This window comes from Molossus molossus, unplaced genomic scaffold, assembly GCF_014108415.1.
Source record: "Molossus molossus isolate mMolMol1 unplaced genomic scaffold, mMolMol1.p scaffold_m16_p_7, whole genome shotgun sequence".
Classification (NCBI taxonomy): Eukaryota; Metazoa; Chordata; class Mammalia; order Chiroptera; family Molossidae; genus Molossus; species Molossus molossus.
The window spans coordinates 10016407-10043560 of NW_023425401.1; the positions used below are offsets into that span (position 1 = coordinate 10016407).

The window sequence follows — 27154 nt, forward strand, 5'->3', positions numbered from 1 at the left end:
CTTTGCAGCCAAAAGTTAACAAACTCTTATTCACATGCAAATGAAGCACTCAATGCACCTGGGTGGGCCAGGTTTCTGAGAATACATTAACACAAGGTTGAGAGTGCATTAACACAAGATTACAAAACATCCATCTTCCAACCCCCCCAACCCCACATCTCTCCCCTTTTTGTTTTCTTGAAACTGCGGGATTGCCACTGCTGCGGTGGTCAGGACTGTCATCACTCATTTTTTGGTCTTCTGCATAGAGGACACCATTCGCCAGAGTCCTCATGAACCATATCAAGTCCCCAGACTGGAAAGGGTACACAGGGTCTGAGTGGGCACAGGCAGGGCATCACAGATGAGTTTATGGACAGCTTTCTGGGCAGACTGCAGGGCCTGCAAGAACTGTAAGAGGGCGAGGGGGAGCAGAGTGGTCCAGTTTTTACTGTTTTCTAATGTACATTTGGTTAAAGTTTCATTTAAGGTCCTGTCTTCCTGTAATATGTATGTCCCTTTCTTTTATCCTTTCTTATTTTTTTATTTCCTCTTCATAATCTTTCTTTAACTTGCATAGACCCTCTGCGACTTTCCTAGTCCTTCCCCTGACATTAACTTGAGAGCTTGCTCAATCTATCTGCCCAGTTTTCCTTTTTCTCCTCCCTACTCAGACCCACACATTCCTGCTTCTCTCTGCCTTCTCCCTTTCTCGGTGACTTTACTGGACATTACCTGTTTCTTAGGAGTTTAGTAAGCTTGGTGTAACCTAAGTGGGTAGTCTGGTGCAGCTGGTTGACTAAAGTCCGACCTAAAGCATCTGGGACTAACAACCTCCCACCAGGCAGTGTCCATCATCCATTGATTCTTGGCTGGTTTGCTTCTGTTCGGCCAGGCCATTTTCTGACCTAGTGTACCTGGAGAGACCCCACTGGTTTTAGGGCTGCCTCCCAAGCTTTCTGATCTGCGGCAGATTTCCCTTGTGCCATTGGAGAGCCCGGATTAGGGCTCTGAGTTCAGGCCATTGGGCTGAAGTTCTCCTACTTAATGACTGAAACCAAATGACACAGTCCAGAGTTATTGCTGCTGCCCCAGCATGCCTGATTTCTTCCTGGACATCGCTGCTCCTGCCCATGAACAACACCTCGACTGATGAAGGCAGTGGAGCATCCTTGAGGTCTGGGCGGGCCGTCTGCACTACGTCGACTACCTCCAGGTAGTCCTGTAGAGGTTTTCTGGGTCATCATGTGGGAAGCAGGCTGGCAGGATTGATGGCCAAAGTCTTGTAGAACTTGATGTGGAGCTGGCCTGGAGTGGCAGTGGCCAGTAATCAAATAGTCACTGGAGAAGATCTTGTCCGAGTAGGGGGTATGGGCACTCTGGTATGACCAGAAATGAATGAGTCACAGTATTCTTCCCAAGGTCGATAGTCCTCTTTGAAGTCCGTGGGTAGGTTAGGGGCCCCTTGGCTCAGTCAGGGCTGAGTCTGCTGCACCAGGATCCTCTAACCTGACTTTGTCCTAGTCTTTTCTATCCCTAATTGGGACCTAGGTCTGCCATCCTGACCCTTTCGAGGGTGATCCTTCCCCGAGGGCCCTGTTTCCCTTAAGGCTGCTACTACTACCTTTGCTATTTCAGCCAATTGGGCCAAAAGGCCTAACAGGAGAACACGGTGAAAAGTGTCCAAGGAAGCCCTCCCCATGGCAGTATTTGGGTCCCACCATGGGCGGAAGGATGGGAAAATATTCTCTGACCCCTGGTTTTCAAAAGGACGCAGGAAAGGGAAGCATCATTCTAGTGTGCGTGTTTAATGGGGTAGAGTGTTTTTCAACTCTCTCTAAGAGCACTTTGCGCCCGTGTCTGGGATCCCTATTTTCCACTCCCCAAAGTTCAGAAAAGCCAGTTGGAAACTTATTGCTGCCAAACCTGGGTTGGCAGACAGACATGCTGCCCAGGCTGGCACCGAAGGAACATGCCCCTTCCGTGGCCTGACTGCCCTCCCCGGGGAGCCCTGCAGGCCCTGCCCACCCACCACCCCCATTTCCCAGGGCGAGGGGCTCTCCACAGCGGACCCCAGTCCCAAAGCGCGGTGCCATGCCGGACGCACAGAGCAGCCCATCCGCAGGGACGGCCCCTGAATCACTAATTATTCTGTTAACTGCCTGTAGCAACCGAGCTACAAAATCTCGATATGGCTCTTCAGGTCCTTGTCTGATGGATGTAAGATCTAGCGAATTTCTGCCTTTTGTTGGGGGCTCTTTCCAGGCCTTCGAAGCACAAATATTAATCACGGCTGTAGCGGAAGACGTTTGGGGAGTCTGTAAGGACTCCTAGCCTCTCTCGGCTTTCTCGGGTCTTTCACTGCACCTTGCTTCCCCACCTTGTAGTCTCCCGCGCAGGATCAAGGCGTCTCTAACTAGGGCCCAGAGGAACTGTTTGCGCCACAGACTTGTTCGGGCCTTATGCTGTATCTGCCTCGCAGGCCCTGCCCTACCTTTGCGCAGGTTTCTCACTACCAGTACTTGTGCCCCAATCAGATCCTTCCTCAAATCCTTCTCTAAGAATGTTTCAAAATGCACCCAGTGAGGCCTTCTGGGCCCTAGGGCTGCTGTCCATGATTAGACCAACCGGAACAAAGTTGAGGGAGACACAGGAGGGAGGCAGACAGGGACAAAAACAAGGGAAGACACACAAGACGGAAACTTGCCCTTCGTCCGCCTGGCCGCTCCCCACGCAGGTGAGGACTCGCACAGGCTCCGCAAGAAGCATCGTGGAGCACGGTCACTCACACAGTTACATTCACATAGTCACACTCACCCACCGTTTAAATTTTCTTCCAGAAATTTTCTATCCTGAGCGGCACCTATGCCGCTTGGGAGGTGATCATTCTCCCCTTCCGCCCCAGGGGCGGGTCTGAATGATCAGAATTTGCCAGATTTGAACCAACATTTTCCAGATTTGGACCCCACCTAACGTCTTAGGGGGATTCCCAGGAGAGGCGAGGCGGCAGCTGCATCTGGCCCTCTCCCTCTCAACCAGACGGACCGGTCACCCAGAACTCACCTCCGGAGGCTTTACCAGGTCTCCCTTCATCTTTTTAGGGACGTCTTGGCATCTCCCGGCTGCTCATTGGAAACCCAAGTAGGATCTTCAGGGCCCTGGAACTCAGGGGGCGCCTCCCCTCAGATCTACAGGGTTCCGGCGGCCGGATAGGGAGAGGCTGCCCGTCCTAGGCGTCTAGCCCTTGGTGTCCCCAAACACCAGGAATCACACTGGAGCCTCCCAACACGTGGGGCAACTATCACCTTAGGCTAAATTCCTTTACTTCTAGGGGTAATTCACCTATTCTTGGGAAAATACTGAGGAAGGTCCATTGAAGATAAAAATGGAGTCATTTAGTCGTCTTAGCCTCGGGACCCAGGTCATTGAGTCCAGGTCGGAGTGCGAGTTTTACGATCAGTGTCCAAGGTCAGCTGTGTCATTTGGGGAGTCAGGTTGAAGGGCAGGTTCTTCCTGTTCATGGTAAGGTTTTATCCACTGCACTGCCAGCCACTTGGGACTGTAGGAGACGAAACACAAGCATAACCCGCCCCCAAGCTAGTAACTCTGCGGGGCCCCGCCTTTCGGGCCCTTGCTGTGGATCTCTGCGCCGGACTAAAGGCCTGGGCCCTGTGGCAGAAGCTTTTGCCAGAAATGTCGCTCCCCAGCTGTAGTGCCAAAGCGATCTCGATTTAAAAAATTTAAGGTATAGATTGCCAGAGAAAGCTGATTTACAGGGAGTTCACCCATACTCCCCCCTTTTTGTTTTGTAATTAATAATTTTAAAGTAGCATGAGCATGTTCAACAATAGCTTGTCCTGTAGAGTTATAGAGGATGCCAGTTTTATGGCCAATGCTCCACTGTTGGAGAAATAATTTAATGCTTTGAGATGTATAGGCTGGCCCATTACCTGTTTTAATTTCCAGTGGTACCCCCATAGGTGCAAAACAGGACAGCCAGTGATGCTTAACGTCTTTGGCTTTTTCTTTGGTAGCAGCGGTTGCATGTAGAAAATTGGAATGGGTATCCATAGTAACATGTACCCACTGAAATCGACCAAATGATGGAATATGTGTTACATCTGTTTGCCATAAGGCATTAGGGGATAAACCCCGAGGATTGACTCCTGCTGATGTGGGAGTCCCTCCGGAAAGTTGGCAATCTGGGCAAGCCTTAATAATATCGGGCTTGCGAGAGGGTCAAATGAAGGTTTTCATGAGTGCGCGAGCATTTTGGTGAAAAAAGGCCTGTGAGCACTGCGCTTGCTGAAATGCAAGGGTTGTCGCCATGATGGCATCCGCCTGTTGATTTCCTTGTGTCAAAGGTCCGGGGAGCGTGGAATGAGATTGACTGTGGGTTATAAAAATAGGATGATTTCATTGGTCTATTAAAGCTTGGAGAGACAAAAATAAGGTTAATAGATGTTGATCAGTTAAAGGCTTAATAAAGGCTTGTTCTAATCTTTGTAACACTTCAACTACATACTGTGAATCACTAACTATATTTAAGGGCTCTTCTGTAAAATGTTGAAGAGCTAATGTTGCAGCCCGTAATTCAGCAGGCTGAGTTGACCCAGGCTCAAGGCTGCTGATATTTTTCCATTCCTTATTTTCTTTCCAGGCGATTCTTGCTTTGTGAGATTTATCTGATCCATCAATGAATATAGTTCTAGCCCAAGGTAATGGGGTATTACTGATTTTTTGCACCAAGTTAAGGTGTAACTGAGGAGTATTTTGCAAGAATTTATTTGCTAGAAGAGAGTAATTAATTTCTCCAATGAAATCTGCTAGAGCTATTTGAAAGTTGCCTGGGCAATCAAAGTGGTAAATTGTTCCTGAGCAAGAGGCAAAGGTAGAATCTGAGGGTCATACCCTGTTAGTTCTTCTGTTCTTTTTCTACCTTTGGCTATTAGATTGGCTGACTGTTCCACAAATGGAGTTATTGTTTTAGATGGGGTAGCTGGGAGAAAGATCCATTCAAGATATTTTATTTCAGGTGTTAATTGTCCTATTAATGCTGTAGGATATGGTGCAGTTATATAAACAAATAGTCTCATAGGGTCTTTTAATGACCAACAATGAGGTTGTCTGGTTTGTATTTGAGTAGTTATTTCTTTACATTCCTGTTGCGCCTCTATAGATAGAGTTCTAGGTGCATTTAGTGCTGGATCACCTTTGAGAGTATTAAATAAATGAGTTAACTGTTGAGTAGTGATACCAAGCATAGGTAGAAGCCAATTGATGGCTCCCAGTAATTTTTATAATTCATTTAAAGTTGTCACTTTGACTGGAGTGGTAAGTTTCTGGGGGCGAATAGTTCTTGTCCCTAATATCCACCCTGAGTATTGCCAAGGTTCTAATTGCTGTACCTTGTCCTGCCTCTTTTAAAGTCTCCTGATTTAATTCTTTTGGGGTAGAGGTAGCTAATAAAATATCACTCATATGATGGTAAAGATAAATGGCAGGAAATAGTCTCTTTACTGGCTCAATAGCACGATGAACATGGTATTGACAAATTGTGAGACTATTTATCATTCCTTGAGGTAGTACCTTCCATTGAAACCGTTGCATAGGTTTACTATTGTTAACGGAGGGAACAGAAAAAGCGAATTTCTGTCTGTCTGTAAAGAACCAAAGGGATAGTGAAAAACCGATCTTTAAGATCTGTAACAATCACATGCCAACTTTCAGGAATCATTGTAGGATTGGGGAACCCAGGCTGTAACGCTCCCGTGGGTTCTATAATAGCATTGACTGCTCTCAAATCATGTAGTCATCTCCATTTTCCACCCTTTTTTAGGGATTGCAAAAATAGGAGTGTTCCAGGGACTGACTGAAGGTTCTAGAAGACCTGCTTCTAACTGCCCTTTCACTAAACTGCTTGCATGTGACACTTTTTCCCCTTTTAAGGGCCACTGATCAACCCACACTGGCTCTGTTGTCTTCCAGGCCAACGAAAGGAGGGGAATTTTACCAGTGACCCCTAGCCAGAAGGCTGGGTTTGAATAACCATTCCCCATTGAGAGAATATCCCTTCCCCCCAAATTTAGGGGAGACTCCATGACATAAGGTTGAATCCATCCTTTTTGTCCTTCTGGACGAGTACAGGAAAGGGAGCCAGGACTTTGTTGAGGAGCTTGAGTTCCTCCCACTCCGGTAATTATTAGGGGTACCGGGGCTTTAGTTCATTCCTCAGGCCGTTCCCGTGTTGTTATAATAGAAATGTCTGCCCCTGTATCCACTAATCCTGAAAATAGTTGCCCTTGTATATTAATGGAGAGCAAGGGCTTTCTGGTGTTAATAGCCGCAGCCCAGAGAACATCATACTGACCAGTGCTCCCAAGCCCTGCATTCCCTCTTATTGTGGAGGTGGCTCCTGGAACCCAGTAAGGTAACAAAAGGAGTTGAGCTCTTTGGGTACCCGGTGTTAATACATGAAAGCCCACAGCCTTAAGCATGACTTTAATTTCTCCTTCAAAATCTGAGTCAATTACCCCTGGCATCACTTTATATTCCTGTCATTGTTAAACTAGACCTTCCAATCACTAAACCTACTTTCCCCTCCGGCAAGGGGCCATACACTCCTGTAGGAACTGAACAAACATCATCAGACTCCTTAAGGGTTAATTCTGTGGTGGTGATAAGATCCAGGCCGGCACTTCCTGCCATGGAGGCTCGGAGGTCTCCAACTTCCGTTTAAACTTCCACGTGGTGAATTGGGCCGGCGTCAACACTGTTTTTACTAGCGCTGTCCAATCCCAGGGAGTCATCAGATAACTACCAGCTATTCCCTCCAACATTCCTATAGTAAAGGAACTTTGCAAACTATTCTCCTTTATTTTGTATTTTTTTTATCCTCCCCCGAGGAGATTTCTCCATTTTTTGTTCAGATAAAGTGGGAGGGAGAGAGAGGAAGGGAGAGAGAGAGAAACATCGACGTGAAAGGGACACATCGAGTGGCTGCCACCCGCACGACCAACCAGGGCCAGGAACAAACCGCAACCGAGGTACATGCCCTTAGCGGGAATTGAACCCGGGTCTCTCTGGACCGTAGGCCAATGCTCTAACCGCTGAGCCAAACCGGCCAGAGCAGACCGTTCTCCTTTATGCTTTGCCTGAATTCTTTAAAAACCCGACAGGGCAAACATTCGTGCACAGGTTGTTGACCTGGCTGTATCACAGCTGGGAAAGCCCCAAGGTCGTGGCTTTCCTGGCCTCTGTAAGACAGCCCTCCACTGTAGGGCGTGGTGCGGCTAAGAAACCGACCACAAAAGGTGGAGAAGGGGGAGGAAATCTTTCCCTTTTTGGTGACCATGAGAGGGCGGTCGGCTCCGGAGTTTCCTCCGAAGGGGAGGTTGGAGCCGACACACTGCTGGGACTGATCTCCTGAGTCAGCTGCTGCAATGCTGTAAATACCAGTCACGATAAAAGAAGGGTCGAGGTGGAAATTTTACACCCTGAATCTTTGTGCACCCTAAAAGTTTCCCCTACTTTGAACCACATGTCAGAATCCGATGTGCCCGCCTGAGGGAACCACGGGCAGAACTCCTGTACGTCCCTCCAAAGCTGCAAGAGCTTCGGCTCCGGTGCAGAGCACAGAGCCGCTTTCAGCAGCTGTTGTAAGACTCACGAATAAAGTCGCTGATCTTTAGAAAATCTCGACCCCATGCTGCTTACTGGAAATCCCTCGGACACTACATATGCTGGCAGCTGTCCCAAGCCAGGCACCGCTGGCCTGAGAAACTCTTTCTCGAGTGAAGTTTACTTTGGATCCAGATCGCTAATTCCCTTTTGCATACCGTTGCGTTGCTGGTCACATCAAATCTCGCCACTGTGTACCCCAAGTCACATCTGGGGGGTCACCACTTGCCATTTCTCAGCCTTCCGGGATCGGTGCAATGCAATGAAACTACAAGCACACGCTGCTTGGAGTGAGGGGGAGCTCTGCAAGGGAGCAAATGCTCCAGATCTCTGGACACAGTCCCATTTATTTGTAGATTGGTACCCCCAGGTTACAAGTGAATTTATGTAAATTGTTTCCTTGAGATGGCGTTTCTGCAAACCATATACCCTAGCTTTGTTTCTTGCTTTTTAAAGGAAGAGACTTTGCAGCCAAAAGATAACAAACTCTTATTCACATGCAAATGAAGCACTCAACGCACCTGGGCAAGCCAGGTTTCCGAGAATTCATTAACACAAAGTTGAGAATGCATTAACACAAGGTTACAAAACGTCCATCTTCCAACCCCCCAACCCCACATTATTCTAGTGGTGATTCTTTTCCTGTCTTTTTATTGTATAATCTATTGCTTATGTTTAAACTCCAGGTCCTAAGCAAACCTCCACGCAACTGCAGGGTTTACTGTAGCCGTGGGAAAGTGCTGTGGTCTCTAAGCCTCAATTCCCTTAGATTGGAAAATCAGGTTACAATAACGGTAGCTACCACCTAAGGTAGTTTTGAGAATGAAAAAAATTGTGCTTGAAAAGCATTTAGCATAAAACCTGACATAGAGGATTCACTGATGAGAAGTTATTGATGATAATATTATTAATAATGCCAGCTGCAATATTGGTTCATTCATTATTATAATTTCTTTCTCCCTGTCTCCTCTTCTAAACTGCTGATTTCAGAAATGACCTTATCTGGACCAAATTTTATGTGTTTCCTGAAGGTAAATGCCAATCTTACCTGGATTAATGGAAAATAAACCCAAAACACTCGGTAGCACCTTAGGTCCTGTTACTGTGTGATTACCGGCGCCAGTAACTGATTTTGTGCCCCGAGGCAATTCTAATGGCGTGCCCTCTCTTTACCCCTCCGATGCCTTGACCGACCTGCCGTGGACACAGAGGAGAAGGCCAAGAAGGAGGCCGAGGAGAAGGCCCGCCTGGCTGCGGAGGAGAAGCAAAAGGCATTGGAAGCGGAGACCCAGGCAGAAGGCGCAGCTGGCAAGGTGGATAAGAAGACATCTGGGGACGCTCGGAACCACATCAATGGAGCGCGCCCCAGCAAAAGTGACAGCTCCCGTGGTAAGAACTCCAAGGCTGAGCAGTCATCCGGAGAAAAGCAACAGAACGGTGAGTGGAATCACCCCGGGAACAGCTCTTTTCGGGGCGTTAATGATGCGATGGGAGGAGACTGCGGACCACTGCGCCCGCCAGTGAGGACAGCCCACAGGCCAGGGCTTCCCTGTGGTCAAGCTGCTGCTGCTGCTCCCGCCTCCCTGGGCTGTGGGCCCCTCAGCATCCCGGCCGAAGCTGGCCCAGGCCGTTCTCTCTGGGGGAGATGTATTCCTCTGGGGCCCTTTCCTGCTGTTCTGGAGGCCGACCAATGCCTGCCCACTGGGGAAATGACCTGAACGATCCCAGCGCATTCCTGAGTGCTTAAGGCTACCGCGGGTGACTGCAGAGTCAGTCTCCCATGTCTGCTGTCCCTTAGCAGGGCCGGCCCTCAGTCTGCCCACAGCAACTTCCCATCCTGCGCGTCCACAGGTCCGTAGCTGAATAAGGGTATGCGTGGGGGTAACCAGCCAGCCCAGTTTTCCTGGGATGGAGGGGTGGCCTGGGATGCAGGCCTTTTCATTTTAAAACTAGAACCGTTCCAGCAAACTGGAATGAGCTGGTCCCCAGACTGCAAAGAGCTGCTGATGTCTCGTATGTAACGCAGCAAGTTATAATTCACAACTCTGTACCAAGTCCTGCGCTCGGCGCCCGGGGTGCAGACATCCTGGGAAAGCCACCAGAAGTCCAGGAATTCACAGGGGAGGTAGACCTCCTCAGAAGTAATTCTGGGACACTGTGAGCAAGTAACGGTGGTGGCATCCCAAGGGACACGGGCAAAGAGACATCGGCTTTATTGGATTGGAGGATTGTGGGGCGGGGCACCTGTCAAGAAAGGCATCAAGAGAAGGTGATGTCTGAGCTGTGTCTTCCGTCCTGAAGTTTTCTGGGCGGATGGGAGACAGGGACTCCTCGGCCAGAGAGAACAAGATGAGCTAGGACACAGGGGTGTGAAATGGGTTACCTTGCTTAGGGAAGGGCGGGAAGTTCAGTCTCTGGTGGTTTCAGGTGCCGGGTTGCGACAAGGGAATTTTGCAGTCGGACGTACCTGGATTCAAGCCATAGCTGTGCTTCTCACTTCTTGGCGGCCTTGGCTGGGTTTCTTAACCTTCCGCTCTGTAGAATGTGCATGCGCCGCTCATGAGATTTCAATAATAATGACAGTGGAAATGATGACGGTAAAACAATAGCATCTGTTAACTGGACACCAGGTGCAGTTCATCTCTCCTTACATTTTCATGTTCTTACCTGCCTGGTAGGCCCAGATGCTCTCGCTACTGTTCTTCAGCCTGAGCAAATGATTACTATGTAGAAAGCACTTAGCACAATTCTCTCCAATTATTTTTCCAATTGACACATATAAACGTGTAATCAGAAAACAATATTTAGTTTATTTATTTCTCATTATACACAAAGAAAACCTTTATTATGCAATAAAAATGATTTATATTTATAACGCATTTGTCAAACAAAATATTTATTTTATTTGTTTATTGTTGAAAGTATTACAGATGTCTCCCCCTTTTTTTCCCCATTGACCCCCACCTCCCTGCTCCCACTCCCCTCCTGCTTTCCAGTGTTTAATACATATGTTACTGATAATATCTCATGTCGAGTTCCGAGAAGGTTGCATGAGTTGCCCCAGGTAACCCCCATGACCCCCGTAAGAGTCAGGACAGGCTGCTGTCCCACACAGTCAGCCCCTCAGCAGCCTGGTTCCAGGAACTGCTTGTAACCACTTTGCTTTGTATTCAAGGGCGTCGTAGTCCAGAAAATATGCTCAGTTCAATGAGAATTCATGATACACCTGTTGGAGTTTTAGAGAGCTATGCAGAGCACCCTTCTCTTCCCCTCCCACGGGCAGAACCAGCCCAGAGAGGGACAGCAGGCTCAGAAAGTTACTGGTCAGAACCCGAGCTCCGCTGTAACTGGAGCTGCATTGGAGAACGTGGGCTCCTTCGGACACCTGCTGTGAACTGAGCCAGCCAGCCGGACCTGGCAGAGTGGGTGGGCTCAGGACCCGCCCCTCAGCTCCACCCAGCACCCCAGCAGGCTGCTCCGGAGGGACAGAAAGAGTGTGCGTCTCATGGAAAACACCCCAGAAGGGGGGCTGGGAGCTGGAGAAACGGGTGCGTGGGCTGAGCTGTGCACACCCTTCTCCTTCCAGACGAATCTCCTCCCCGAGGAGGGGTACCCACGGCTGGTGAGAGGCAAGGTGTTTCTTCCCCACGTTTTTTATTTTAGGAGAGTGGGTTAAATATGTCTTTCCCTTAATAAAAACAGCCAGTATAATATCACTAACATTTGATGAATGCTCACCACATCCCAGACCTCGTGCCAGAGAGGTCACATTCACCAAATCCTTTAAAATCCTAACCATGCTGTGCGGCTCAGTGCATCCCCAGTTTGCAGGTGAGGACACAGATCCAGAGAGGTCAGATCACTTGCTGAAGGTCAAGCCACCACAAGTAGAGTTTTCAGGTCAAATTCGGGTCCACATGCGTCCAAGTTCCATACCAAGTCAGCACCAAGTTCCTACCGTGTGCACATTTCGGTGTTGCCGGGGAGAGGAAGACAGAACCGCTGAGACCCAGCTGCTGTCCGCAGAACCGTGGGATCGGCTCACGTGGGGGGTTAACACTCTCCAGTCGAGGACCAGAGAGTCAGCACGCTGAGCCTCGCGGCCACACGGGCTCTGTCGCTGCCGCTCACGCTGCTGTTTCCGGAAGGCCACCGCCTGCAGTGCGCCCACCGGCGATGTGCCCATAAGGCTTTACTGATGAAAAAGGAAATGGGAATGCTGCATAATTTTCACACGTCATGAAATAGTCTTTTGTTTTCCCCTCAACCATTTAAAAATGTAAAAACCATTCTTAGTTTGCAGGCCCTGTGAAACCAGGGTGTGTGTGGCCCTCGGGCCGTGGTTTGCCAACCCCTGGCCTGGTCAGGGGCGGAAACTGATGGACACAAGCGTGCTGGTCACCAAGGGGGTTAGACATTCGGTGAGGGAGGTGCGGCCCATGCCCAGAGAGGGCGGCGGTGGCGCTCATGGCTTCGGAGATGATCAGGGGACCCGGAAGGAACGGGCTGGCGTCTGAGTCATCAGCTGGGCTGGGCGAATTTCACCACTGCGTTGATTTCCCAGAGTAAGCCGTCGCCTACCATTTCCCTTAAAAACGAAATCTGAAATGAGAGGTGGGAAAAGAAATCAATTTCGAGCAATAATCAGAAAGGCTAATGGCGGTTCGGGACTGTGTGGCAGCAGCCTAATTAAAATGATTTATAACAACACAGACGGGCTCTTCTGTTCCCCTTGCTCACTGAGGAATAGCTCGCCGGCCATTCCTCCACATACCACCTGCGGGAAATTACCTAATACGTTGCGTTCGGGAACATCGTCAAGCAAGTGTGTGTCGCTTTTCCACACCCTTCCTCGCGGCTGCCCAAGGCATCAGGTTAGAGCCGAGAGACTCTGGTTCAGTGGGGTTCTAGGTGTTTGGTCCCCTAGCAGCAATGACAGATCTCCTAAGCTTTGGTCTCCGTCGGGGCCCTCCCCCACAGCCTCCCAGCCCTGACGGAGGGGAAGGCAGGCTGCCGCGGGCTGCTGGCCAGCATCTGGCCAACGGAGCCTCTCCTACTGGCCCCTGGAAGACATCCTGGTCTCCCTGCAGCTGCGGGCAAAGCTCCAGCCCAGGGCAACCTGGAAGGCTTAACACAGAGTGTGTTAGGGGTATGCAGGCTCACTTAGTAAAGAAAGGGCACTTTTCTGCAGGGATTTAGTTTGACTACAAGGCTCAAGACCCTTGAGTGCATCTCTGCCATCCTTAACACAGGGAGGGCCAGTCTATGGACTGCTTCGTGCTACCTCCAAAGGAGTCCATGCGTTTGACCGCTGGTGGTGGAGGGTGAGGACCACATCCTTTACTGAAACGCCTCCTGCTTGCACCTGCCTTTCCACCCCCTCCCTCCAGCCAGGACATTCTATTTCAGAATTAAGAATGGAGAAATTTGGAGTTTATTGACTTCTAACGTAGCTTAGGATTTGTCAGCTTTCATTAAAAGCTGACTTTGTAGAATACGTCACAGCCAAAAAATGGTCTTAAATTCTTCTTAGATACGCATTTATAAATCTGAAGGCTGAAGGCATTTAGAAATGGCAACGTCAACAGAAGCTTAAATCTAAAACTTGAGTGTCTTGGGGAAGTCACAGTGGTTGAGACCCCGGCCCCTAGAATCAGAGCCGTCTTTGTGTACTGTGGCCAGTTCTTTATGCTGTAGGCTGGTAGCCATACAAGAGAGATGCTGTGAGTTTCATGTCGATGCTCTACACGTCAATTTAAGCAAAATCACTTTGTAGAAAGACCAGTTGGCCATTTGTTAACAAATTCTCAGATGAATGGCTTACACTGGGTTTATGGTGGACAAGAGGAGCCGTTTGGTTGCCAGAGGGAGACCCAGGTGCAAGGCTGGGACAGAGGGGGGCAGGCGGCAGTCACTGCGCTCAGCACAGTGGACTGACCGAGGTGTGACCGGGAGGCTACAGTGCAGTGAACACGTCCTCAACCCTTCGGTGAGTTTGCTATTCAGCCGGTTGGTCCCTTAGGGAAGCACACGCTGGCGACTTGGTCTCCTTGCGATGAGAGCACCTTCACAATGGCGTTGCTGTGTGAACTGACTGAAGGGTCACCTAGGAAGAGTTCAGCACGCTGCCTGGCGCCAAGAAAGCAAAAGAGAGCCATCTGTCTTGGGCCCTGCTTGCTCCGTCCCGGTTGCAATTATGATTAAGGTCTTTTCGATCCAGGAAGCACCAGTATTTTAGTGGTAATGTACTCTTGGTTCTATGCAGGCTCAAAGAAAGCTATTTATAATGGGTGAGAAAAGTACCCCAAACTTGAGACTAATGCTGGGGAAGGGGTGCCGTGTTTTTTTCAATATCGCGCTGGCATATGTTGAACAGGCCTGCCCAGGGATTGTTTCTCTTAGGCAGGGGTCGGCAGCCTTTTCCTGTGAAGGGCTGGATAGTAAACAGTCCTGACTTTGTGCGCCTCTGTTGTAACTACTCCACCCTTCCAGTGCTGCTGGAGAGCAGCCCTGGACTCTGTGTAAGCAAAGGCCTGGCCATGTTCTAATAAAACTTTATTTACAAAAACAGATGGCGGGCCAGATATGCTCAGGGGCCATAATTTGCTGACCCCTGGTCTAGGAGGGCATAACTTTGAGTAAATTTGTCATTTACTATTTGATTCAAGTCCAGGTACAGTGAAGTTATATGCTAACTTGTAGATTTTTGACTGGAGAGGAGATAACCCCAAGGGTTATGCCGTTATTGCCTTGTAGGAGATAACCTGTTTGTCTCTAACCTAGCCATCTTGTTTTAACAGACTTTTAAAATACCTATGAATACCCAGTTCCTTAAATACTTCTGGAGACCTGGCCAGTTTGGCTCAGCGGTTAGAGCATTTACCTGCAGTCCACAGAGACCCGGGTTCGGATCCCGCTAAGGGCGCGTACCTCGGTTGCAGTTTATCTCTGGCCCCGGTTGGGGTTGTATGGGTGGCAGCCAGTCGATGTGTCTCTCTCACATTGATGTTTCTCTGTCTCTCTTCCTCCCTCTCTCCCTCCCGCTTTGTCTGGAGATAAATGCAAAAATGTCCTCGGGTGAGGATAAAAAAAAAAAATTAAAAAAATAAATAAATACTTCTGGAGCCATCCTTATTGTCTCCCTCATTCCCTCATAAATATAATTTTTTGACGTTTTCATTCTACATCTGTATGCATAGTGTTTTTAAACTTTCACGATTACATTTCGACGAGCTCCTTAATGAGAATGCCACTTAGAGCTCTCTCTGTTTTAGAATAACAACAACTGTCAGTGAGTGACGTGTCAGATTCCACATTCAGTACTTGTAATGCATTTGTCCATAGATTATGCCTATAAGGTAGATATTAATATCCCCATTTCACAGATAAGGAGACTGAGGCACATAAAAGTTGAAAAGCTATTCACTGACATCACTTACATTTAACCAAAGCTTTTCCTCACTCCACAGCCTAACAAAGTTCAACTGCCTTTCTTGAGGATAAACACCACTGACTTAAGTACAACCCTGTTTAGCAGGAACTTTCAGTCACAGTTTGCAAGTCATAAACCAATATCCAGGACCGACTCTGTGGTCTGAAGGGTGCTTACGCTCAGACAGGTACCCCCTCGTGACTAAAATGATGCTATCTTTTTTTGCCATTTTTACCTTGACAGGTTTAAAGATATTTCTAACTTCCTCCTTAGGTGTCTATATATTCTGTTTTTGTTTATTACTTGCAGGTGACTTGAAAGATGGTAAAAATAAGGCAGACAAGAAGGATCCATCCAGTGTCGGAAATGACTCCAAGAAAACAGATGGTAAGGTCACAGTTCTCATTACGTTTTCCCATAAATGTGCCATTTCATGCCAGCTCGTTAGAATTTTACCTAAAATTGAAATTGGGGTTGTTACTATATCCTTATATGATACCTTGAAAAAACACTTCACGCATTTGAAGAGTACTGTTATCCATTTTTCAATAACTTACAAATTATTGTTGTATCTCCTCCCCTCCACCACACTTTCTCCATCACAAATGTATCCTTTCCCCTTTGTCGTTTCTCACTGTGAACTTTGTAAGAATTTGATCTGGACGCACTGGTTCTAAGGGACTGGAATATGAGTCTTCGATCGTGGATGGTGCAGTACAAGTGGAAGATGTTCTGTGTTTTCAGTTTTTGCATTTTTTACCTTTAATAAGTGACTAGTGTTGGTAAAAACAAACACAGAAATCTGTCCAATACGATCACGATGTCGGGAGGCCCGCACGCTGGAGGACGGGCGTGGCTGCGAAACCCGGGGTGACCACCCCCACCAGCCAGGACGGCCTCGTAGCCTGCTTCAGGAGCACACCTTTCCCTCTCCACAAACAGCAGCCCGCTCGTTCTAAACCCTGCAAGTTCTAATTGTATTTCCCTTCCAGCTCGGAGCTCTCAGACAGAAAACTGCTCTCGCTGTTTACGTAAATCTTGTTCGGTTGTAGCACGAGCTGTCTCGTGATTCCCTCAAACATGGGCTTGATGCTACACTAAAAAGGAAAGTTTCCAGGGAGTGGATTTTGTTAGAGACCCAGACCTGTGAACCCTGCCTCCCTGGAGACATTGTATGGATGCTAAGCCCTTTGAATAGTTCGGTTATAACACCGTTGAGGAGCCAGAGCTGCGTGGCAGGTTGAGGAACAAGGAGATATTTGAATACAGCTTCTCACACACACGGATATGCAGGAAATCAGTCTCAGAAATTTCCCTGAAGATCAAGTAATTTAGTCCAGATGTCTTATCACAGAATATCTACAAAGACACAACGGCAAGTTTTTGCCAAGTTGTGCAAACGAAAACTGCTTACCTAGTAAATATACCATCCTTGAATGATGGTCACCATGAGTTACATGGAGATAATATAGAATGCAAATGACTGTCCCTTACCAGACTTTGTTAGGGGTAAGGTTTGTCCAGATACTAGAGGCTTTTTGCCAGACCCAAGTCAAGGTAACACAAGTCAGAAAACGTATAGTAGAGGAGAATGGTATTAGTTCTAAATACACTGCTTGAAAGCCTGGCCTGTCCCGTACCCAGTGACGTGGGCCCTCTGAATTCCTACAAGAAGAAGCCCAAAGTAAACCAAGTCCCAAATTCTAACACGGAGTCTAGAATTTTGTAAATGTTTGTGCTACAAATATCTGTTATAACGTTGTCATGTGGGCATTGGGACTGAATTTTATTATCTCCATTAAGTGCTTTTATTTTACCTGTGCCTTTTTTAACCAAACTGCCCCTCTCCCAAAAACTATGTCACTATTTTAATAATTTTTGAGAGGGTGTATCCAAGCACAGTTCAGTGTCCAGTGTGATCAAAGCCCCTGGGTTTTGAAGTTTCGACATTGTATACATTTAGAAAGAAATTCAGTGGAAGGTGAACCAGAGCTGATTGGTCCCAAACTCCAATAAGCTGAGGCACACAAAGAGGGAAGGAGCACGTGCTGAAAAGGTGAATTACATCCTGGCATAGTGAACACCTTGCACTTGTGTATTCCTCTGTCAGGCTGCCGAGGTATTTTAGTGCCCCACTATTTAGTGCCCTACTATTTAGTGCTCTACAGCACTGCTTTCTAACTGACTTCAAAGAATGAATGATACACCCGATAAGGGGTCAATTTCCAAAATTTACAAAGAACTTGTACAACTCAACAGCAAGAAAACAATCCAATTTAAAAATGGGCAAAAAGCCCTGGCCGGTTTGGCTCAGCGGTTAGAGCGTCAACCTGCGGTCCTGAGAGACCCAGGTTCAGTTCCTGCTAAGGGCATGTACCTCGGTTGCAGTTTGTCCCCGGCCCTGGTCGGTCGTGCGGGTGGCAGCCACTCGATGTGTCCCTTTCACGTCGATGTTTCTCTCTCTCTCTCTGTTCCTCTCTCTCCCTCCCACTCTACCTGAACAAAAAAATGGGAAAATGTCCTCGGGTGAGGATTAAAAAAAAAAGGGCAAAGGACCTGAATAGACACTTCTCCAAAGAGAAGTGTCCAAAGAGGGTGTGCAGATGGCCAATGCTCAAAATCACTAATCATCAGAGACATGCAAATGAAAACCACAATGAGATATCACCTCTGCCTGTCAGAATGGCTAAATAAATCAATCTACAAACACCAGGTGTTGGTGAGGATGTGGAGAAAGGGAGCCCTCTTGCACTGTTGGTGGGAATGCAGCCATTGTGGGAAACAGTATGGAGTTTCCCCCAAAAAGTTAAAAACGGAACTGCCTTATGGCCCAGCAATTCTACTTCTGGGAATGTATCCGAAGAAACCTGAAACACCAATTCAGAAGAATTTATGCAGCACTATGTTCACTGCAGCGTTATTTACAATAGCCAAGATTTGGAAGCTTCCCAAGTGCCCATCAGTGGATGAGTGAATAAGAAAGCCATCGTCCATTTATAGAATGGAATATTACTTGGCCATTAAAAAGGAGGAAATCTTATATTTTGTGACAGGGTGGAGGGACCTGGAGTGTATTATGCTAAGTGAAATAAGCTAGTCAGAGAAAAGACAAGCACCTTGTGATTTCATTTATATGTGGGATCCCAGAACAAGACAAACTGACAAAATGGACACTGACTCACAGATACAGAGAACAGACTGACAGCTGTCAGAAGGAGGGAGTTTGGGAAGCTGGAAGAAAAAGTGAAGGGATTAAGCAAAGACAAGAACAAAACGCATGGACACAGACAGACAACAGTATGGCGATTGCCAGAGGGAAGGGGGGTAGAAGAGGGCAGAGGGGGTAAGTGGTGAGGGAAGGGGGGTTTTTTAAGTCATATTTGAAGCAACCGAGTCTTGGACCTGTCATAAGTTTTATTGCTGCCCTGAGACAGGGACTTGCCCTTAACTTGCCTATATTAACAAAGATATGAGACAGCCATTGTTTGTGTCTCTTAAAAGATTGAGTAAGCCCTGGCTGGTTTGGCTCCGCGGTTAGAGCGTCAGCCCAGGGACCAGAGAGTCCCGGGTTCAGTTCCCACTAAGGGCATGTACCTTGGTTGCAGTTTGTCCCTGGTCCCGGTTGGAGTCGTGTGGGTGGCGACCACTCAATATGTCTCTCTTACATCGATGTTTCTCTCTCTCTTCTTCCCTCTCCCCCTCCTGCTCTATCTGAAAATAAATGCAAAAATGTCCTTGGGTGAGGATGAAAAAAAAATTGATTAAATTTCTTTAAATTGATCTATAGGATTCATGTAATCCCAATTAAAATCCTAGCAGGCCTTTTTTTTGGCGGAAATTGACAAGTTGAGTCTAAAATTTATATGGAAATCCAAAGCACTCACAATAAACAAAGCAACTTGTAAAAAGAAGGGAAAAGTTGGCCTGATTTCAAGACCTATAGAACTATAGCAATCAAGACAGTATGGTATTAGCATCACGACAGACAGAGGGGTCAATGGAGAGTCCAGAAGAATATCCACGAACATCTTATTTTTGACAAAGGACATTCCATGGAGAAAGGAAAGTCATTGACAAACAGTGATGGAACAACTGGGTGTTCATACGCAAAATGATGAACTATCTATACTTCCCATCAGATACACACATTAGCTTAAAACAGATCATGAAGTAGATTATTAACTGAAAATGATCATAAAATGGAGCATAAACCTAAATTTAAAATGTAAAACTACAGAACTTCTAGTTAAGAACACAGAAGAAACTCTCTGTGGTCTTGGTTTAGGCAAAGATTTCCTATGTATGATAATCAAAGTACAAACCATAAAAGAACAAATTGATAAGTTATACTTTATCAAAATTACAGGCTTCTCCAACTTCAAACGCATCTTTAGGAGAATGAAAAGATAGTCCACAGAGAGAGAATACTTTCAAAAGAATATTTTATTTCTTCTTCTATGCTGGATACAAGTCAATCTCAATATTCACTGAAAAGAAAACAAACAACTCAAGTAAAAACATGCAAGAGATTTAAACAGCTAGCAAATAAGCACATTAAAAGATCATTGAAATCATTAGGGAAATGCAAATTAAAAGCCAAATTAAAAAACCATATGGAGAGAGAGCAAAACAAAACGAAGCTGACATGGGGAGAGAAGGTTTTATACTTGTGTATTATATTCACATATATACATTTGTATATACACTTGTATGTACATGTATATTTGCAGAATAATCTCTCAGCTCTCTGCTTCCCTGTGCCTGTCAGGGCACAACTTGGTGGCTCGTTTCCTCCATGAGGAAATGGTAACCCTTATAGTCACTCTTTCTGAATATTTCTCAAGTTGCTTATATCCTCTTTAGGGTCTCCTCTTTAGGAAAAATGGAAGAGGCAGTAGAACCAATATTTGTGTTAATTAGCATAGAACAACTAATTGTGATTTAAAATTGCTGTATACATTAGAGGATTTTGCCTGTGATTTGGTTTTTTTTCACAAGACTGATATCTCATGACCTTGACTTGGTAAGGAGTTCACAAGCGTCACCTGAAGAAATGCATGTGTTTTGCGTGTTTTCCTTCTGGCTGACCCCTACCAAGTTAGTTTGAAATGTAATGAATACTTTTTTCAAATGCCTTTCATTCTATATAATGATACAACAAGTTACTGATTAACAAAACAGTGGAAGGATATGGTCTGAACCTTTACACTTGAGATGTAAAAGATAGCATTGTTATTTTTAACGAAAGTTGAAAAATGTGTGTTACTTGCCTGAGGGCAGGGCATGACGACTTGCTGTGCGGTGGTTGGTGGTGAGAGGTAGATGGGGCCTGTGCAGTCGGGAGGCGGAGCCTGTGCAGTCGGGAGGCGGGGCCTGTGCAGTCGGGAGGCGGAACCTGTGCAGTCGGGAGGCGTGCCCTGCTCTGCACATGCAGGGAGGACACAGTCCAGCAGCAGGGTGCAAGGAGAACCGGAACGCGTGTCTGTCTTTACAACAGTGACTGTTCCTGACTTGGGTTCATGTCTAGAGATTTGCAAAGCAGCAAATGTACGTTTACCATGGTCCAGGACACGTGCACTTGTTGAGGCCATCACCAACTGTGTCTGTGTAGACACCCGTACCAGTATTCTCCTCCCAGGGAATCAGACTCACCTCATTCTTCTTCCAAATATTTCCCCCCATTACTTCTCAGGACAGTGACATTAGGCTGTCTTTATACATCACAATAGAGAACTGCCTTAGTTTTCCCTGGCTGGTTTGGATCAGAGGTTAGAGCATTGGCCCAGGAACCAAAGAGTCACGGATTCAATTCCAATCAAGGTCATGTACCTCGGTTGCGGTTTGGTCCCTGGCCCTGGTTGGGGTCATGCAGGAGGCAACCAATTGATGTCCCTCCCTCCCTTCCTCCCTCCCTCCCTCCCTCCTTCCCTCCCTCCCTCCACCCATCCCTCCATCCCTCCCACTCTATCTGAAGATAAATGGAAAAATATTTTTGGATGAGGATTAAAAAAAAAGAACTGCCTTATTTCAAACCCATCAAACCTTGACTGGTAGTTGATTCCTGCTTTTATCACCTCACTGTTCCAATCGATGCTATTTGTTCCCACAAGGCTTCTTGTTATCACTTGTAACTGATGCTAGTTGTGTACTGGTCCATGCAGAACCATTGAAACACTTGAACACATCCATTCATCTTCAGCACACTCATATTTGAGTCAATCCCATATAGACATGGGGATGTTACAGGGCATTCTTTATTCATTTAATATTTTCCTCAGTTTCTGAAAGTTTAATTTGTTTGTAAGCAGCTGTCAATAGGATTTTAAGATATTGGGTTCACAGGTCTTAGAGGACTGTGATCTTAATGACCATCATTCAAACTTGCACCCCAATTAATGTTGCATAAGCTACACATAACACAGTTTCATAATAGAAGAAGTTATGGAATCTTAAGAATTCTTGACACAGGAATTTTGAAGTGAAATCCACTTTGTGGTTCTTCATTTTTTTTCTGTACATAAGAACTGTCTTGTCTGGGAAACAAGCAATTCTTCCATCTGGGAGCATTCAATACATATGCGGTAATATAAAGAGACTGCTGATCAGCAAGAAGGACTCTGCATTGGCAGACAAGGAATTCCACATCGATGGTAAATGAAGAGTAGATTATGTTGCTGAAGACTTGTTGACATGAAAATGAATACTCGTGGCCAGTGCATGGTGGTGACTGCCCATTCACTGGTGTACAACGTGCAGCAGATCCGGTGTACACTGGAATGCTCATGTCAACTGGCCAGCCAGTGATTTCTTTCTCCTGAAGGGAAACTTACTGGGAAGTCAAATCATATCAGAAGGTTGCTTGGCAAGCTGAGAATGTAAGGGGAGTTCGTTGGTGAATTGTTACTTCAAGGTAAATATCATCTGTCTCCACCACTGGGATAGGCCGGCCAAGAAGGATGGATGGGACCATCTTGCACGCCCTATATCCTGAGTACGAGTGGCCCTGCTCCATGACACCTCTTTTTCTGGTCTCCTTTTTTACCACTATTTCAGCCATGTGATATGTTGATATTTTGGAGTAGATTATCATTCTTGTTCACTTTTTTAGCCAGCCAGTGATTTCTTTCTCCTGAAGGGAAACTTACTGGGAAGTCAAATCATATCAGAAGGTTGCTTGGCAAGCTGAGAATGTAAGGGGAGTTCGTTGGTGAATTGTTACTTCAAGGTAAATATCATCTGTCTCCACCACTGGGATAGGCCGGCCAAGAAGGATGGATGGGACCATCTTGCACGCCCTATATCCTGAGTACGAGTGGCCCTGCTCCATGACACCTCTTTTTCTGGTCTCCTTTTTTACCACTATTTCAGCCATGTGATATGTTGATATTTTGGAGTAGATTATCATTCTTGTTCACTTTTTTAGTCACCTTTGGTTGCATTTCTGGACTTTAATCTTGAGGAAACTTACTTTTGTGTTTTTTTATCCTCACCTGAGGATTTGTTTTTATTGATTTTAGAGAGAAAGGTAAGGAGAGGGGGAGAGAAAAACACTGATTGGCTGCCTCCTGGAACCCCCTAACTAGGGATTGAGCCCACAACCCGTAAGGAGAGGGGGAGAGAAAAACACTGGTTGGCTGCCTCCTGCAACCCCCTAACTAGGGATTGAGCCCAGAACCCTCAACCCGGACCAGAATGGGACCAGTGACTTTTAGGTGCATAAGATGACACTCAACCAACTGAGCCACCCCTGCCAGAGTGAAACATATTTGTTTTTAGGGCAGATGGTCTCAAACTGTTTCTTTCTTGTTCCCTGCCTTCCACCCCCACCTCCATAGCCTACCTCCTTTCATAAGCTTTACACCCCCCGAGGGTATGCCCAGACCATGAGCTGTGGTGGGTAAGGCAGACCAAAGACAGTGAGCATGGGGAACACTAGCTGTTACCCTGTGCTTCTCTCCTGACCCAGGGCAGGGCTACTATAAAAATAACCTTGAATCATTTCCAATTTACTTTGAGAATTAAATCTGTGACACAACAGTGCTTAACTGTTTGCAGCAATGCTTGATTCACAGTACACCTCTCCAGTTATCCTCTCAGAGGGTAATGCTATTTCTTAGTTCTGGGAAGACATCTTATTATAGCCTTCTGTGTATTGACAAAAATAGGCCTATTTCTTTAATGGAGGAATTGCTCTCAACATTGGAATCCAGCATTCTTTTGGGTTATTTTCTAGGAGTGCACAGGGACCAAACATCTGGAGTGCCCTGGGTCCCCATTAAGATGAGTCACCATAAACACGTGTACTCTGATTGATACCACATTCCCTTAGCCGTTTGTCTACGGAAGCTCCTACGGCCCATTTACTTAACAAATTCCTACGGAGCATTAGCAAGGCATACACACTGTGGCTTAGCAAGAATAGCCATGAACTATTTGTTTTTCAAACATTTTACATCCTTATTTTCTCAAGTAGTGTGAAAGCCCACGTGTCTAAACCCTCCACTTCTGCCCTGGCTGGCTTGGCTCAACGGTTAGAGCATCAGTCTGTGGACCAGAGAGTCTCAGGTTCAATTCCAGTCGAGGGCCTGTACCTCAGTTGTGGTTCCATCATGCAGGAGGCAACCAGTCGACACGTCCCTCTCACATCGATGTTTCTCTCTCTCTCCCACTCTATCTGAAAAATAAATAAATACATCTATAAACCCTCCATTTCAGTGCCCATCCAAGGAAAACAACGAACAATACATGGCCGAGGGAATTACAGTGTTACTTTTAGATGTCTGTTCTTCTCTCATTAGATTCTAAAAGGTTTTGCTGCTTCAGCATTTTGGTTGATATACTTCAGTGTCATTTTCTAGATAACCTTAGGAGCTGTGCTGCTGGCGGACCCCACAGTCAGTTACTGTGACAGCAGCGACACTGAGGCCCAACAGAATGGCTTTTTGGGGAAAATTATTAACCAATCCATGTGATATGTGGGTGGAAAGTGGTCAAATGAGGTGAATTAAAAAAAATCTCCTCATTCCTTTTTTCCATGGACTTATACTCTTGAGAGCGTGGAAGAACGGACCCTGTTCCTTATACGTGGTTCCAGCGTTGATCAGTCACAGTAGATCAGAACCTTTTGGTTACAAACATCCGTTTCAAACTGCTGCATCTTTTATATAGTTTTAGGTTTAGTGCTTGTCAAGGAAGGTATATAATAGATATCCTCATGGTGGAGTATAAGGAACAAGAAGACAAGCAACTACTATTTTTCACCTGTAGATTTTTGTGTTGTTGAAATTCACATTTGTGGTATCAAAACAGCAGCTGGAATTGTGTGTGTATGATATATATATATGTTTGTGTATATGTATGTGTGTGTGTGTGTATAAAATATGTCAGATTGGCAGGTTTTTACATTTTAAATTGTGTTGTACTAAAGAAAACTTCTAAAGTCAATTCATGCTTTAACCAAGCTGTTTAAGGAGTCAGTCTCTTACCAAATAACTACATAGTAGAAATGTCAAATAAACATATATTATACATCTTTCTTAATGACAAAAAGAAACTTTTTAAACAACTTTTCCATTGCAATTACTGCTATATAGCTTTCATTGTTTCACTCTATCTTCTAGACATTTTGTTATACTCTTAATGTACCATTGTATTTTTAAAAAATATCTTTTCTTTATTGATTTTAGAGAGAGAGGAAGGGAGAGGGAGAGAGAGACAGGAACATTGATGAGAGAGAACGTTGATTGGTTGCCTCCTACATGCCTCATACTGGGAATTTGGCCCACAACCTGGGCATGTGCTTGACCGGGAATCAAACTGGCGACCTCTTAGTACATGGGATGATGCTTAATCAACTGAGCCACCAGTCAGGCTACCATTGTATTTTTAAAGGAACCAGTTTGACAGAGAGAATCATAATTTTGGAAAATGTGATTTGTCTCTTAATATGGGTGTTCAGGATTAAAAATAACTTCTTAGTATTCATGAAGTAAATATTTATCTGTTTTCTCCCTAGAAAAGTCGTATTTTTGTCAGATTCTATGCAAGGGGTTGGAGAAATACAAGTAGCAATACATTTATCAAAAGAAACTCTTTTAACATTATGAAAAATTCTTTAAAATAACAGCTGCCTTTGAGGTAAACATGTACCAAGGCCAGGAGCTATCGATGTCTCCATTGTGAATGCCATTTCTCTTCTGGACACCCACGTGCCAATAGAGCTGAGAGAAGGGCAATGTTGAGCGAGTATCGAAGCTTCCTCGCTGTACGTATTCTTAGCATCCTCGCTGTACGTATTCTTAGCATCCTCCACCCCAGGGCAGCCTGCTCTCCGAGTGATGACATCTGTCTTTCATAAGTATTAGCCCTCTACAATGTGTACTATTTTTATTCTATACCCTAGAGCCATAGTGAGAGACACGAGGAAAGAAAATGTTCTTTTTGAAATTTCATTCATTTTGAATCTTTTATTGCTTTTCCTGAACTAAAAAAATCGAGAAAACCAGGCAGAGAGCCATCAGGATGTCTCAAGTGTAAAATCCCAGCCTCACTTCACTGTCTCAGAAGGACTTCCTTCATCTTTACGGTCTCTGGCTTCTTGTTGACTCCCAACATAGCAGGTTCAGAAGCTGATCAGAAAAAGCTCTTGTGCACAGACCCCTCTTGAACCGCAGAAGGGTAGGAGCTGCTGATGTCTGACTTTACATACTGAAGAGTGGGTCAGCCTTGCACAGTTGGAAAGTTGAGTGTTTGAATTGTTTCTGTAGGTACTAGGTGTTTAATGCAGACAGTAGTAGCCAGAAGAACAGAGACAGTTACATATTTTTAATAAATTTTGTATTTCTCAATTATAGTTGACATACAATATTATATTAGTTCCAGGCGTACAACCCAGTCATTAGACATTTATCTAACTTATGAAATGATCACCCCAATAAATCTAGTACTCATTTGATACCATACATAGTTATTACAATATGATTGATTCTATTCCCTATGCTGTACTTTACATCCTATGACTATTCTGTAACTATCAACTTGTACTTCTTAATCCCTTCACCTTTTCCACCCATCCCCCAACCTCCCTCCCATCTGGCAACCATCGAATGTGCTCTGTATCTTTGCATCTCTTTCTTTTCTGGTTGTTTGTTTATTTTGTTTTCTTAAATTCCACATACAAGTGAAATCATCTGGCATTACCTTTCTCTGTTTGACTTATTACACTCAGCACAATACCCTCTAGGTCCATCCACGTTGTTGCAGATGGCAAGATTTCATTCGTTTTTTATGGCTGACTCATATTCCATTGTGTATATGCACCACTTCTTAATCCATTCACGCATTGATGGATACTTAGTTGCTTCCATATCTTGGCTATTGTAAATAATGCAGCAATATGGATACACAGTCAGTTCTCATTTATCACAGTTAATCGGTTCCAGACTCTACCATGATAAATGAATTTCTGCGAAGAGGATTCTTTATTTATATGCAGTTGTCCTTCGCCACTTCACACTTTGACTTTCGCGGCTTCACTCTATGGGGGGTTTTCCAATATAGTATAGTACATATTTGACAAAACCGCAATAGAGGGATGCCCCGAAAGTCAAAACACGAAGTGGCGGGGGACAACTGTATGGCTTCTTGATTTACTGTTTTGCGTTTCTAGAAGTGGAATTGCCGGGAATTTACATATTTTAAGTGTGGAAAGAAAGACCATGCTATGTAAAGGAAGAGAGAAGGCAGAAACATTTGAGAGTAAAAGTTTGAAATCATCATTGCTCTTTGTGATAGCACACCTGAGTGGACCACAAGGAAAGGCAAAGAAAGAGCACAGGGTTGGACCTAAAAACTACCATCCTTTGTACTGTTCTTATTCTGTGTCTTCGGACCAAATGGGTAAAGTCCCTCCCTCCCTCCCTCCCTCCCTCCCTCCCTCCTTCCTTCCTTCCTTCCTTCCTTCCCTCCTTCTTTCCTCCCTCCCTCCCTCCCTCCCTCCCTCCCTCCCTCTCTCCTTCCCTCCTTCTTTCCTCCCTCCCTCTCTCCTTCCCTCCTTCTTCCCTC

General features: G+C 45.7%; 1 protein-coding gene across 1 annotated transcript in view; it reads left to right on the forward strand.

Annotated features, from left to right (window-relative positions):
- PDE1C (phosphodiesterase 1C) overlaps positions 1-27154 on the forward strand; it is a 393209-nt gene that overhangs the window by 330746 nt on the left and 35309 nt on the right. Inside the window, exons 16-17 of the mRNA XM_036246613.1 lie at positions 8869-9096; positions 15401-15478. Coding sequence (XP_036102506.1) covers positions 8869-9096; positions 15401-15478 — 306 coding nt within the window. The remainder of the gene's footprint in view (positions 1-8868; positions 9097-15400; positions 15479-27154) is intronic.